The sequence below is a fragment of the Pelecanus crispus genome, chromosome 4 (genome assembly GCF_030463565.1).
Source record: "Pelecanus crispus isolate bPelCri1 chromosome 4, bPelCri1.pri, whole genome shotgun sequence".
NCBI lineage: Eukaryota > Metazoa > Chordata > Aves > Pelecaniformes > Pelecanidae > Pelecanus > Pelecanus crispus.
The window spans coordinates 68,211,936-68,227,118 of NC_134646.1; the positions used below are offsets into that span (position 1 = coordinate 68,211,936).

At 36.5% G+C, this 15,183-nt stretch overlaps 1 protein-coding gene across 4 annotated transcripts in view; it reads left to right on the plus strand.

Annotated features, from left to right (window-relative positions):
* KCNIP4 (potassium voltage-gated channel interacting protein 4) overlaps nucleotides 1-15,183 on the plus strand; it is a 357,626-nt gene that overhangs the window by 237,349 nt on the left and 105,094 nt on the right. For 2 of the 4 annotated variants that reach the window (XM_075708930.1, XM_075708931.1), the window contains exon 1: nucleotides 3,100-3,211. The exons of the other annotated variants lie outside the window; for them this stretch is intronic. In XM_075708930.1, the coding sequence (XP_075565045.1) occupies nucleotides 3,100-3,211 (112 nt within the window). Of the gene's footprint in view, nucleotides 1-3,099; nucleotides 3,212-15,183 lie in introns of those variants that run through there. 4 annotated transcript variants of the gene reach the window in all.

Below are 15,183 nucleotides of genomic sequence, written 5' to 3' on the forward strand. Positions count from 1 at the left end.
GGTGGCATTGATGACAAATTCCTTTTCTTTGAACAGCTTTTAAAATTTGGTTGTAGTGTCAATACAAGCACTCCATAAGGACATGTTACAGAAATATTCATTTTGAAATAATTGAACAAAATACGAAGTGAGAGAGAGAAATTACACTTGACTGTGAATTTAGGAAGGGATCAGAATACAAAGAGATGTCCTATATATAACTGAATTTTATTATCTCCTTGTTCAAGATTGATTTCATTTTCAAATGCTTTGAGGCACAGAATTTTTTGATTGAACCTCTTCCAGCAGGATTCACATCTGTAAGTGACACTGCTGTTTGAATCTGTTGCATGGTGTATTGAAGGAAACATTTCATGCATCACTTCCTTTTCCTTTCCCCATGGTTTCTTATCCTTACTGCTTTACTTTTCAGAGCTAAGGCGGAGATTCACAAAGTCTGTATGTGGTTCCCCTAACATAGAGAACTATGATGAGAAAAAACAGGAAAAGTCTGCTTCTTCTTTTTAAGGAGGTAATCTTTGAAGTCAGTAATCAGTTACATTAATTTGACTGGATGTTCTCAGGTTAATTATTTTTCTTTAAAAATTCTTCTGTAACTAATCTGCTGTGCAGGTTGAGTTGGCCCCTAAAACTCATCAAATTCATAATCTCTGTCCCTTTCATTTTTTAGAAGGGACCCAGGTGTCTCTTCTTGTGTGAAAGTAGCAAACAAAATACTGGTTATGGCTCACACCACTTCTCACTGCATGGTCTTCCACGTGTGGGTTGACACATTCAGTGGTGGGGTAGAAGAGCCTCTGATCCCAAGAGTGGACAAGTCAAGAACACAAGGTAGCCTGGACCTACTGCATGAAAGGAGAATGTAGGCCGACAGGTTTCTCCATTTTAATAGTTTTCCTGATACTCTTTAGTAACAATAAATAAGGCCTCTTTCACTGTTATAGTATGATTCTTTGCATTATATTAGGATTATTGTTTCTGTAATGCCTGTACAACAATACAGGTCGAAGTTCCCATCCTGGGATCACATTAAACCTTGAAATATGAACATTTGGCCATGCTTCATCATTTGAGAAAAAGTTAAAAATAAATAGGAATAAACTCAAAGAGAAAATAGAAGTCAGAGAAGAGAATGAGTTAAGATGAATATGTCAGAGCCTTAAAGGGAGGAGATGATGTGGAATAACTAGAAATTGAAAAGGGGAAGCAAAATGTTAATTTTCTTTTAAAAGGAATAGAAATCAACATGAAAATATATTGAATAATTATTTTACAGTAGAAGGCAAAGGTAATGAGGTATTTGGAAGGTGCAAATGCAGGATAGTGTATTTGGTTTGATTTATTTTTATTGTGCTTTCCTTTTACACACTGTATTAGCTCTTCAGGTTAATAGGGAAAGGAACTGACATTCAGATTGAGAGCATATATAAATAATACAGAGCTCATGACATTCTAGTATTAAATACACAGAAGAGCAAAATCAAGGAATATTGTTGCTTATATATTGCCTAGATATAACCTAAAATTAACTGAAGTATACACATGATTTTTTGAACAAATAAAAATATGCAGATTCTAGAGTCCTGCCTGTATGGAAAATTCTGTGACTTCGATTAGTTATTGCAATAAGCCTTCAAAGAAAAACAAAAAAAGCTGCTAGTAAGTTGGAGATGACATTTTTCTTTCTTTACCTGGTAGTCCATAAACAATAGATTGTTAAGGTTACAATTTGTTATTATGCTGATTTAAAATTATAACAGTTTTCTGAACAAAAATAAAAGTTTCTGAGCTTCTCGAAAATTAGTAAAAGTTGTTTCTAATGGAAAGAGTTAAGCAACCTAAGATGAGTGGTCGATATTGGGCATCATTTATGAGATTATTTTTAGTGTTAGATCATATGTGTTTCTTTAGTAATAAGGGTGTCTGAAATTATTTTTTCTGAGACTTCACTTTATTCTAGTGCCTCGTATACCAGTGGACAGGATTTAGTTAAATTATTAGGATGGGCACAAGAATAAGAATTTAGGCCTAACCTTATAATCTTTATGCATGTTCTGCATAAATATTCTTCACACTGGGTATCCTCTTGGTAATCACATTAATAAACACGGGACAATTAGTTTTACACAGACTATCCAATAAATCAGCTGGGACCATAAGCTTCTTTTCTTTTCCCCTGATGCGTAGCCTGGGTGAGATCTTGCCAGGAGCTGTGGAAAATGCCTGATTCCCATTCATATATATCAGAGTTTGGGGTTCAGGACTTCTAGGTTCACATCCTTAGGCAGAAAAGCACTGTTTTGCTGCTCAATCAATAAATAATACATTCTTCCCGGCTATGGAATGGGGGTTTGGGCAGTGCATGTCTCCTTGACAGCACTATATTTTGCTAGCTGGAGGCACCAATCGTGCCGATGTGTATTTCTTTAATTTGCATTCTCATTTCCACTGAAGATTCTAATTAGATTCTGGTGATGCTTAAGAAGAGGAAGGGACAGAGTTTCTCTGAACGTTATTCTTTCTAATGCAGAGGGCAGCAGTTTTCTGGCATGCAGCATTTAGCACACGTGAAAACAGATGTCTGTCTTTAGCAAACTGTCATTTGTCAAACTCAACAAAAATTGTGCTAAGAGAAGCTGGGGAAGGGCTGCGAAGCTGGGGGAGAATTGCAAAGCCTGGGTCTGGAAGCGCTGGAGTGCAGAGGGCTGATAGCAGCGTGCTCCCTGGTGCAAGTTTCCAGGGAGCGTTTCTTCTTGGCACTGACACAGCCAAGTCTCCAGCTCCGACACAGATGTTCCTCCAGCAGCTCTGAAGGAACGCTGCTCAGCGGATACAATGTCATACCCAGGGGTTCGTGGTCCACCTCAGCCTTCTAAGAGGACTCGCTACTGATGAGATCAAATGCTTAGAGAAGCAAGAGATGCAGGGCTTTATCTAACATTTTGTCTCAGCTAGAGTGGCTGGTGAATTGCCACAGCTCAGTACAGCGCTGCTTTACACCACTGCAACTTTCTTTAAAGCAAACTCTTGGTAAAATCCTCTTATTTCCCTCTGATTGCAAACTCGTGTGAAGACTGGAATGATTTGCCTGTTGGAAGAATGTTGACTCTCGAGTGGGAGTCGGAGGGACTGCAAACAGTGGGTATTGTTGTGATTATATTTGCATCTCTGAAGCTGCTTCATTTGCTGGGACTGATTGATTTTTCAGAAGGTAAAGTGGTCACTCACAGTTTGTGCTGTTTGTAGGTGTGGTGTCTGATCTGCTAAAATAGAATTAGAGAGGATCGGGTATAAAAGCTGTGAAATGAAAAGGCTTGAAAAGTGAAAAATAACATTCAGGCTGAAAATCCTGGTTTGCTTCTGCTGGTTTTACTTTGTTATTGTAAAACAGAAGTAGATGCTAGCATAAGATTTGTATTTCATAATGAATTGTCAAGTGTCTGTGAGTGGACATTGATTAGAAAGACTGAAGGCAGTGAACACAACGCCTGTCAGTTGCCTTTGAAAGCTGTTCACTGCTACAAAACTTGATAGATTAAGTGGATCTTAGTTCAGTTCACATTTATAACATGCTTTGCTCCTCTGATTTATGATGCAGTTAGAGTTTTGTTCTGTATCAGTATTTGTGTGTTAAAAATCCATTTCATAGATAAATGCAAAACACTGTTACTGCAGGATAAGCTTTAGGATCAAGTCTGCTCGACACCTTTCAAAAAAAGGCATAGATGCCAACAATAAACGTAGGTATTTTAAATATATATAATGAATATATGTTTTAAAATTCCTGTTTGCTTGCTCAGATTCCTGTCTGCTCTCTACTGTATGGGTCATATCATTTCACCTACTCTTAAAAAGGGCTTCACATTAATTTTAACAGGATTTTTTTTTTCCCCACATTTTATAGAAATAAGCTATTTCAGTTCAGTTATTAACAAGATCTTTTGCTGTCAACTTTTCAACAAAATATCTTGCGTGGACTGCTGTAGTAAACAAAAGCTATTCACTCACTGAAGCCTTTGCTCAAAAAATACTGCTTTTGTCAGTATATTTGTACATGTGAACGCAAACCAATCCTTTTTGCTATGTAACTGCATTCAGTCAGAATCACACAGCCAAGGAGAGCACTCCAGTTTTCTGAAACATTAACTTTTCATCATGGAATAGGATCTTTGATGGATGTAGATTCACATCATCACCTCATAAAATTGTTCAGCTGATAAAATGTGAACTCTTTAGCACAGCACTTTTATAGTTACTGAACTATTGAAATAAATCATCCTTAAAACTGTATGTGGTAAGAATGTATAATATTTGCTGTGTTACTGTATAATGTATTGGTTATGAAATTGTAAAATTACTTTTTGAACTCTAAACAAATGAGTAATTTTCCTCTGATAACTGTGTTCACTTTTGGGGTTTTTTATGCTCTGGATGTGTAGCATTTTTAACTTCTAAAAAATCCTCATACTAGATATGCGTTATCTGCAACTTTATAACACATGGTAACAGATAGGAAAAAAATATTAAAATGCAATATTTTTTTTTTAGCAGACATACAGTTGCATCCCTTTCTTGATTTCTCACAGTTTGATACTGCCATTAAGTCTGGGGAAAAATGTTTCATGTAATTTCAAGTATATTAAATCACCTTTTAAAAAAATCCCCTGGTAGAAATTATACTGATTTTAATATGGATAATAAGTTCAAGATGATATATCAATTGAAGTGTAACTTTTTGTTTTAATGCACCCATTAGTGCCATGGCATTCCCTCACATGGTAATGTAATAATTTCACTCAAAAGTACCTAGCAGCAAAAAACTGATCTCTAAATGTAAAAAGATTAAATAGTATAAGGTATAGTGAATATATTTATAACATCTACAGTGTGAATAGCTCCAGTGACTCGGGGGATTTCCAGTTCCCCTAAAGCTGATCTGTGCTATTTAACTCTTCTATGTTTGGGTACTGCCATTACTATTAAACAAGAATTCTGCCCCAAATGATTAAGGAATATTTTATAGGGTATTCAGAACTAAGGGTTTGTTGTTCTCCTGCTGAATTCAAGCACAGGTATTCTGTTGATATACAAGGAGGACCGTATTTGAAATGGCCATTGTTGATCCTGAAACCAAAATGAACAATGAGACCTCCCCATCTACCCCATGAAGACAGGGCATGAGCCATATGCTGAAACAAATCTGTTCCCATAGTTAGGTTTTCTGATGCCTTAACATGCTTGTCTTAATATCCCATATATATTGACTTATTTTGAAAATATCACTGAAAGATAGGGCAGCATGCTTGTCCCGACGTTTGCCAGTACAGGGCAGAGAAGACGGCTAAGTGGCAAGTCCTTAGCTGCAAACTTGTTGTAACTCCACTGATTTTAGTGAGGTTGTGACAATGCATTACAGCAGTTTCTACCAGCAGAGTGACTTGTCTAAGCCCAAACCAAGAGTCAGCAGCAGAAATGGGAGCAGAACTAAAGTGATCCACAAAAGCATCATGGACTGAGTAATTGGAGTGTTTCAATCCTTCCAGTTCACTTTTCCTCTCTGTCTGCAGAAGAGGTAGCTTCAGATTCACTAGTCCTTAATCTGTTTGTACTGTGAAAATGCAACAGCTTGTTTATTGTTTATTTTTATAGTCATTTATAATGAGATATAAAATACCCTACTTCTTGTATTCCAGGCACTTTCAGTATTATTAAAAAGAACAAACATAAAACAATAGTACACTAGGAGAAAAATTTCTTCTTTAACACAGCTACTGGAAGTGTTTTACCCAGTACAGCTTCTTCACTATGCACAGTCATCTCTCCTGCAAAAATGGACTTTCAATTGAACAAGCAAAAAGATGGGTCACCCACTGTGCTATGACGGACAACCACCCTCCTTTGCTTTACCTGGCAAAGGAGCTATGGTGAAGAAGAGCTTGACTTGCCCTCACTCCTCCATGGGAAAGTAGCAGAATCCAGGCAATCTGCTTAGTTTTATTACAGTGTTCAACATTTGGCAGGACAGGGAACCTGATTTGATCCAGTGTCCCAGATTAAGGACTATGTTCTTCTACTTCATCCATCCTCCACTTTCCAATAATCAGGAAAGAGAGACCGGAATGAGGAGAAAGCTGGCTTCACTGGAGCCAGTGAGCTATTTCAGTTATAAGGACAGAACTGAATCAATACCACTTTTACTAGAAGAGAATGAAACTCTCCTTTCCCTTTCCTTCCATTACTTTGAAAGTGGTTTGACACTGATCAATATCTTCCCTCCAGCTTCCTCACCTGAAACTTTTGCTGCTGGGCAGCTTCCCTCCAAAGCTTTTGTTTTAGTACTCAGCTGGAAGGGAAGGAGAGGGAGGTGATCAGAACTGAAGCAAAGGCTCAGGGCATTAAAGTAGCTGCACCAAGCTTAGAGGGAATTCATCCACCAGAAACTTGAGGGGGGAGAGGTTGGAAAAATGAAGGATATATTTTGCATTTGTGTGTCCAGAATACCTGTCAAGTGGTAGCTATCCAGAGACATTATGGAAATATGTGAGCAACTTTGTAAACATCAAGGGACTACATAAATCAAAGTCTTTATAAGGACAATCTTTGTGCCTCTTCCTTCATGATTGCACTAATTATGTTTTGAAGTATAACACTTCATACAGAAGTGTTTTTCTTTTGCTTGTGAATATCATCAGCCAGTGTTGCAATCTATTCTAGACCCTGCTATTCCTCCCCTTTTCCTTCCACTAATTTCTAACAGTTTCCAGAACTTGTTATTATCTTTCAAATGCTTATTCAGGTGTAAATTTCATGTCTGATATATGAATGTCCCACAAACTCAAAATCTTTTGGCTAGTAGGACGCACTGGTCCCTATGCCTCTTTCAACTCGAATAGGCCATAAAGTCTATGTAGGAATATTTGATCCTTAGTTTCTCTTAATGTGATGCAAAGCAAAGAGCAGTTCGCTTAGAGTTATCAATAAACATATTTGGCTGTAAAGCCAGCCTTGAGAGTAAATAGAGTAATTTGTTGCTTTGGCTAGAATTTGGAAATTGAGGAAGTGAGGTATTTTCTTTAAACAGAGGTAGTTTCCTGCCTTAGGCTATATCTGCTCTGTGCAGGTACAGAAAGACCTTTTTTTTTTTTCTTTCTAATTTAATTTGGATGGGCAGAAGCCACCTGCAGTTCAGAAGTCATGTTACTGCATTTGAGTTTATTTGTTCTGTCACACTAACATGCTAAAATGTGGCCTTTTTTGTAGCTCTGATACTCAAAAGCACAGAGGGGATAAGGTTAGGTCTGTCTGCAACCATCTGTGTTAACATGTTGTTAGTTACCTTTATGGCTTAGCAAAACCAGTAAAGTTTAAAATATTGTCTCAAGTTCAGTATGAGTCTCCCCCTTAGAAAATGAATGATACGGGGAAAGACACATTGCTGACAAATTCTTTATTGTTTCATACTTTTCTAAGAAAAAGCACCCCAAAAAGTCAGGGATTTTTCTCCTTGTCTACATGTGGCTGATAAGAATTATCCAAATTTGGATGTCCTACCTGTGCACTGGTGGCTGTGCTACAAGTCCAGCTTCCAGCAGACTTTCAGGTGGTGCTCCCTCTCCTGTATCACCTCTCAGCCAAATGGGATGCAATGTAGCATAACTCCACAATAAACAGAAAGATAAGGAATATACCACACAGCACTACATGTCCCCTTGCCTTTTCTCAGCAGCTGCTTATAACACCTGATTAGGATCTGCTATCAGTTTTCATATGGTGAAATGTCCATTTGGCTTTTTTCCTTCTCCAGAGACACTTGTAGGACTGAGGGAACTACTTTCTTCTGAGTAAGCCAGTATCACCTGCCTCAAAAAATTCTGTTCATGGGTGCTGATATCGCAGTGTCAATTCATGGCATCAAGGTACATAGAAGTGTTAGGTTCACTAACTAATCAGCGAACCTCTCACACCAGAAATGACAACCAATAATTTCTTCAGCATCAAATATATTAATTAGCACCTGTGCACATAGACTGTTTATTTGCTGAATGTGGCTAGATGAAAGGTGTTAAGGTTCAAACATTACCTTTCCAGAAGCATAATTCTTCCCCTCAGCGGTGAATAAAGTAGATTACCTTTTTTCTTTGTGTGGTTCCCCAACTCTATTTGTAAATCTTGCCAGAGATGCTGGAGTCAAGGTCACTATAGGAAAGTCAAGCTATAGAAGTGTCTATAGATTGCACAGCACAGAACAGTTACTTCAGACCAAATGCAAAATGGCATTAAGTTGCTGCTTTAAATCCAATCTCAAATTGATGTAAAAATTGAGGTGCAAATTTCAATGTGCTCATTTATAAGAACTTGTCTTCTTGGACATTTACGTTTCTGTATGCTTATGTTGGCTGCAAGATAAGCTGAAACTTACTGAAACTTGTAACCATCTGTTACATCTAGCTCAGGGTTGTTGAAGATATTTTATCTACTCTTCACCTTCCCTCAAAAACTAGGCTCTTACAGGCTTAGGAGCATGATTTCATTCAGTAAACAACATCTTGGCTAACCTTTTTATGTAAGAAGACTGTAATCTTAACATAATTATATTGAAACTGAAGATTTTGCTTTGTTTTGCTTTTACTTTAGTGGCTTTCCTATCTGGACCTAATGATAAGATGCACAAATGACATACAAGTGTAAAGTAATGTGCTTGATAATGAACAGCAAAAATCATCCTTTCACGTCAAAATCAGGGCAATCGTGCATCAGCCTAAACATTTGCTTTTACCAAACTATGAATGAAATGGGGCATTTTACTTAAGAGTTTTAAGAAAAGACTTATTGATTTATTAAGATCTTTTCATCAGCTACTTCCTATGGACTTCTCCAGTTTTTTTTTAACATCCAGAACATCTGAATCACTGAGGAATAGGTCATTTTATATCCATAAGTCTGAATTCAATGTTTAGATAAAGGCTGTGTGAAAAGTGGAGAGAAATATTTAAGAGATCTTAAAAATACTGGTAGAAACCAGGCAGACTTCTGTAAGGACAACTTATGTGCTGTCTCTTCACATGAGAGTTCACAGAAAGATCAGGCATTATGAATTTTCTGGACTGCTTAGATAAAACATTTCTTTTTAGTATGCACTCACCCACTGTACTAGAACTTTACTCTCTGGTTCAGGGTCACACTGTATATTTGCATCCTAACTTGGGGAGGGTTCCTTTTGGCCACACTGTTCTGTGAGAACCCTACCCCTCAGTCATTGGATCCTCCACCTGGACTTTCAGTTTCCTAGTCTTGATTTTTCTTTTTCCAAGAAAACATTCTTAGTGATAGTCATTTTAGCCTGAGGGATTGACTATATGCAAGCAGGTAGGGAAGCTTCTCCTTGTATTCATCTTTGTAAAGCCATAGTTACTTTTGAGCATCATTTGAACTTTCTTCAAGAGGTGCTGAGTGTTCATCTTAAGCAGATCATTCATCCAAAGTTATCTGGGTTTTTACCACTTTTGCCTCCATACTAGATCAGATGCCCCTTTCTCAGGACCATTTTATTGTCATTGTTCAGGTACATTATGAATACCTGTGTTGAGTACAAACACATTTGAGAAGCAACTGGAGTAAAATATGTTTGAATTAACACTCGGAGAAGGAAAACAGAGTACTAGGTTTTATCAGGATGTACTATATATATGAACTGTGACCAACACTTCATCTGACTATTACAGAATACTAAAATAAATGGATTCTATATCAACAAAGGAAATCAGAAGATGAAGGAAAGATCACACAGAAAGCACTCAGTATTCAATCATAGCAGCCATTGCTGGCCAACATTACATAACATTTGAAAGGGAAGGAGGTATTTTCTCCCAGTATATAGAGAAAAACAGTCCAAATAAAAGTATGTAACATGTATTTGATACCTGTAGCAAAGTCTGCATCTAACCAGTGTGCATCCCAGAGCATGGATGCCAGGAGCTTCCTACAGAATACCTTATGCATTTTCCCTGTGCACTCTGCCACTGCTTCAGGCTCAGGCTGCTTTTGAAATGTAGCTCCACACAAAATAAATCATTTTAAGATGACAGAGATATGGTGTGACAAAGTATGCTTCTGAAAAATAACTGCACTCAGTCAGCTGAGTATAGGTGAGGAGAGAAAAGCACTGCCTAATCACTAATGTACTTTAGGGCTGAGAATCTAGAAGGATTTGCTGTTAGAATATGATATTTGCAAAGACATAAATAATCATTGCCTAAGGTGACATTATAGAATAAAATTAAATATACTCAATGATGGAAAGATTGAATGAAAAAACCCATCCATAATAGTGCACTGATGCAGAAATAAGGTAGTCACCTTTGGTCTCTTGACTTCTTAAATTATTTGTTCCATGTTTGATGCAGTTTTTGACCAGAATTCTTTGATCTTTGATATTAATGAGGCATGGGAGATAGTGAATTTTGTAGGGATTTATATATTCAGATTATATGGAGACCTATATGAAACATAAAGATTTACAAAACTTTTGAATCTGTTCCATGTAATGCAAAAATAATAATGTAAGTTAAAGCCATTATGCTATAATTGCTTTGTATAATATGCATTTTAGCTCATAATAAAAATTATTATAGAATTGCCTTTGGAAAAAATTGCAAGCACTGCCATAAAGCTGCTTTTGCAGTGTCAGATGGACACTTAATGCTGTATAACTGCTTCATGTTACTATAGCAGTATAAAGAAGCACAAATCAGACTGTTCTGTTTATAGAAATGTAATATGCCCTTCTAAAGTCTGTAGTCTATGAACTTTTAGAAATATCCTAACAGTAAATTGAGTGCATTTGTGTTTGCATGTGCGTACATTGGTTGAAGAGAGAGAAATAACATAAAATTAAGACTTTGTGTACCAAATTTTAACACTAACTCTTAATGGCTATGGTATCCCAAGGAGACAACTATATAATGGAAGGTCTGACACAGGTGCAAGTAGGTCACTTTTAATGTAAAAAAAAAAAAAATTGTCATTACTGATCAATTCCTTATTTGTCTGTATAATATATTACTGCTGAATAGTCTGTATTTCCACATTAAAATGGTAGGCTGTTGTGCAGATTGATTATTTTATATTTACTTGTAAGTGGATGGATGGATTCCATACATGCATTTGCCTGATTTCTGGATACATATATAGATGAACAGACCTTGAATATTTCTGATAGACATCTGCCCATATTTTGGGTACAGTTTATTTTCAGCCTTCCCCTAATCACTTAAGAAAGATTGAGTTATGCTATATAAAACAAATCGTTGTTCAGACAACAGGGCTTTTGAAAGTTAGAAGGAGGGTTATTGATCGAAGTTCACTGAAATGAGTCAAACCAAGATGAAGTGCAACAGTTTGGTGACTGTTTCATGATGCTCCCAAAGGTGGTTTGTTTCTTGCAGATAAAACTGTTTGGTTTGGAGTGGGAGGGTAGAGTAAGAGGAATTAGAGGAGAGAACTGATGGTTGAGAAGTCAGGGGAAATAAAGTCTAATTATTTGCTCAGTGATCTATCATCAAACTAATAAGTAGCGAGGTAAGGAGGGCCTCAAAAAAATTAAAATAAAATAGAATAATTAGGAAAGTCAATAGAAAGGCTCATAAATTTCCGTGAATTAGATTTTTATATGCCATGTGTCAATCATATTACATTTGAGCATGTACTTGTGTAAGGAGAGGAAATGTACTATTCCATGCTCAAAGAAAGATTATATTCACCTGTGATGACCAGCCAGGTTAGCTCAGTTGGTTAGAGCATGGTGCTAATAACACCAAGTTCACAGGTTCAATCCCTGCTTACTCCAGGGGGGTTGGGCTCGATGATCTCTCAAGGTCCCTTCCAACCCAAAGCATTCTATGATTCTACGATCTAATGGGGGACACCGTACTAAGTTGTGACTCTCCAGATATCCACAGTGACAGAAGCACTGGTTTCAGCCTAGCTATTTCTGAAAAATGCAGCCATAATATTTAACCTGTGTATTAGCAGTTTGATTTCTATCCTTCTTGTACTGAAAATTCTTTAGATTCCTTTGTTTCTTGATAAAAGATGGAGTTCTAGATTCTACATGTCATCATGAAATTTGAGCTAAGGTAAGCTGGGCAGGTTGTTATCTGTCTTGCAAAGCTGTATTTATGAAGTAATAACCAGAATTCCTCCCTCTGTGATAGCAAAAGAAGAATATTCCACTTGATCTGAAATATCACTCCTGGTGAAAGGTACCACTTTCAACAAGTGGTGGAGCAGTGGTACTGTTTACACTGAAATAGTTACTGCTAGTTATTTTTTACAAGAATATGTGTGATTATTATCCTTAGACTATTGGCTAATCTACATTCAGCCTCTCCCTATATTTTTTCTGTATTTTGCATTGTTTATAATGTACTTCATTATTTCTCTGTCAGACCACTTATCAGCAACTTCAATTACACAATTAGAAGAATCACAATTAAATAGTAAGAAAGCTGGGTTGGCATTTGGGAGCCCCCATTATGTTTTCTTTCCTTTGTGACCTTAGGAAGTCTCCTAGAAAATGGTGAAAAATGTACTGGTTAACTCACTGGCTGTTGTGAGAGTAAATAGATTAAAAATCGTTTCAGATGCCAGAGCAGTGAGGCCATATGAGTATTGAGACACACACATCAATAGATGTCTTTTAATCTCACTGTCAAAACTAGGAGCCCAAGTTTGAAACTTGATCATGGTGATAGGCAGAGTTGTAAATAGCTTCAACCCGTTGAGAATTGTTAAACAAAAAGGGCAGTCTGAATCCAACCAGAAATGTGTTGGCATCAGTCATTACCCAAGACCTTATTTTTTACTACGAATAGTATCTACTTTCTTGTTGAGAAAGCAGGTAGTCTCATCTCAGGTTCTAATAAAAAGCTACTGTAAAATGAATTACGGTAGGATTTTTACTGTAGCATAGTATCTTCTGTTGTGCTCATATACTTTCTTCAGCTATAAATGCTTCATATTACTTATTCTTTTTAAAACAAACAGTGTTTCTTCTTTATTTATTATGAGCAATATAATGTATATGAACTCATACATATATGTGTATAGAGAGGAATACACTGCTTTATGAGATACATAGCACATAGAATACACAAATGTAATGAAAAATATATGGAAAATAATTTTATTTTTCAATTTATGTTGTACTAAGTGTAAGTAGATGGATTTGCGGTATTTCACAGATTGTAAATTAAAAAACTTCTTTGCTGATTTGTATTTCCTTTGAAATATTTCAAAATACAGGCCCTATTTCTCAATCTCTTACATGAACAGTCTTTTAATACAACATATTTGTAATATGAATGCACTTTTAATTTCAGCACAAGATGCTATTTTGTTATTAAAGTATGGAGATTTAAATTAAATTAAATTTAATTAAATTTGAACTTGCAAAATAAATTAGAAATAATAACTTGAAGGAAAATATTTTATAGTTTGGTATTGCAGATATAACAACTATTCCTTGTTATATTTCAATAATGATGCACTGCAAATAAATGTTATATTTCAATAGTAAGTAATATGATTTACATTGCTGAAAAAAAAAAAAAATGTTTCTTTTTCTTTCTTCCTCTGGGCAATTTTTCATCCTCATTACTGAAGTCACTAAATGGAGCCCAATCAATTAACTCACAACAATTGTTTTGGGACTGGATTCAGCCCCTGATCCTCAGAAAGCTCAGAAAACTGTAACTTTTCTACTTGCTTATCTCAGATGAACAAGTCTAATGCATTGTACTATATAAAATTCCAGCTGATATCTTCAGAGGCTATACATGTCCATCACTTTATTCTCTCAGCAGAATATTGTGCACAAAATAGCACATTCCAAATATAGCAATCATCACTAAAGTATAGGCTTTTTTTATAAAAGTAGAGAACCATAAAGTACTACCAATAAATGGATGCTTCCCTGTGTATCCATATATTACCATAAATTGGTGCTTCTGTCTTTTTTCCAAATGGAGATGAAATTGCTGAAAATAGTGTTATTAAAAGCTTTTATTCAGATCTCTTTTATCTGTGCCAGGTTAAACATGTATCTCATGGATGAACCCTTGCATAGAAGCATCTGAAAAGTCATAATTAAGTAAAATCCTTAGTAGCAAACTCTTGCTTTTATGAATTTTACTAAATTGTGTAATTTTGTATTATTTGCATAACCAGAGACAGTAGTTGCATCCATTCTATTGGTTATTATTTAAAAAATAAGAGAGTTTCTGTCGAAAGGCTTTACGGTTCAAGGGCTGTTTCTATTTGTGCTGCTTCAGAAGCATGCAGAGAGAAGGCTGGTGACTCAGGGAGCTGCAATCTCATTTCTAGTTCTCTGCTGCTGAGAAGGAAAAAGTAGCAGCAGGTGAATACTTATGGCAGCTCACCTTTTCTTCACTCTGCGTGGCATCCTAATCAGAGACATCTGATGGGTGATGAATAGAGAGCAGGACAAGAGCAGGTCCTTGGAGGCATCTTCCCCACAGTTGAGAAGGTGGTGAACAACCTAACATTTGCATGCAACAACGTGCGAAGGCAAGTGGAGATTTTCTGTGTGCTATGTAGGTCAAAGCCAGACCCAGAGGCATTGCAATAGAAGCACATTTTGAATGCACTTTTTAAGGAGAGCTTAGAAGTACCATGGGTTAATTCATAGAGAGAGTTAAACACCTAAGGAACTGCAAGGAAGGAATCACAGCAGGATTTCTCTAGGACCTGATGTTGCTGGCAGTCTTTTAAGAGTAGATAAGATTGAAGTACAATTACAACAGACTTCACAGGCCCAGGGCAAGAAAGCTATAGCTCTTGTTCATTTTTGCTCTTCTACTAAATGTATGTATACATATCTGTGCACGTATAGACAATGCAAAACAGAGGGAACTCAGGCGGGGGTGGGGTGGGGGGGACAGGGACCAAAACAAAACAAGATTTAAACTGTTTAGGATTTTCTGTTGTTGCTAATTTCCCAAAGTAGTATAGTTATTCTCATTTTCTCTATTGGATGGTAAGTGAACATTTGAAAAAACAACTGCTTTCAAACAAAGGAGCCAATAGCTCACAATGTGGGAATATAGAAAAAGATGCTCTGTTTTTTAGAAGTGTTGAACCACAAGAATTGTGGCAGATTTCAGG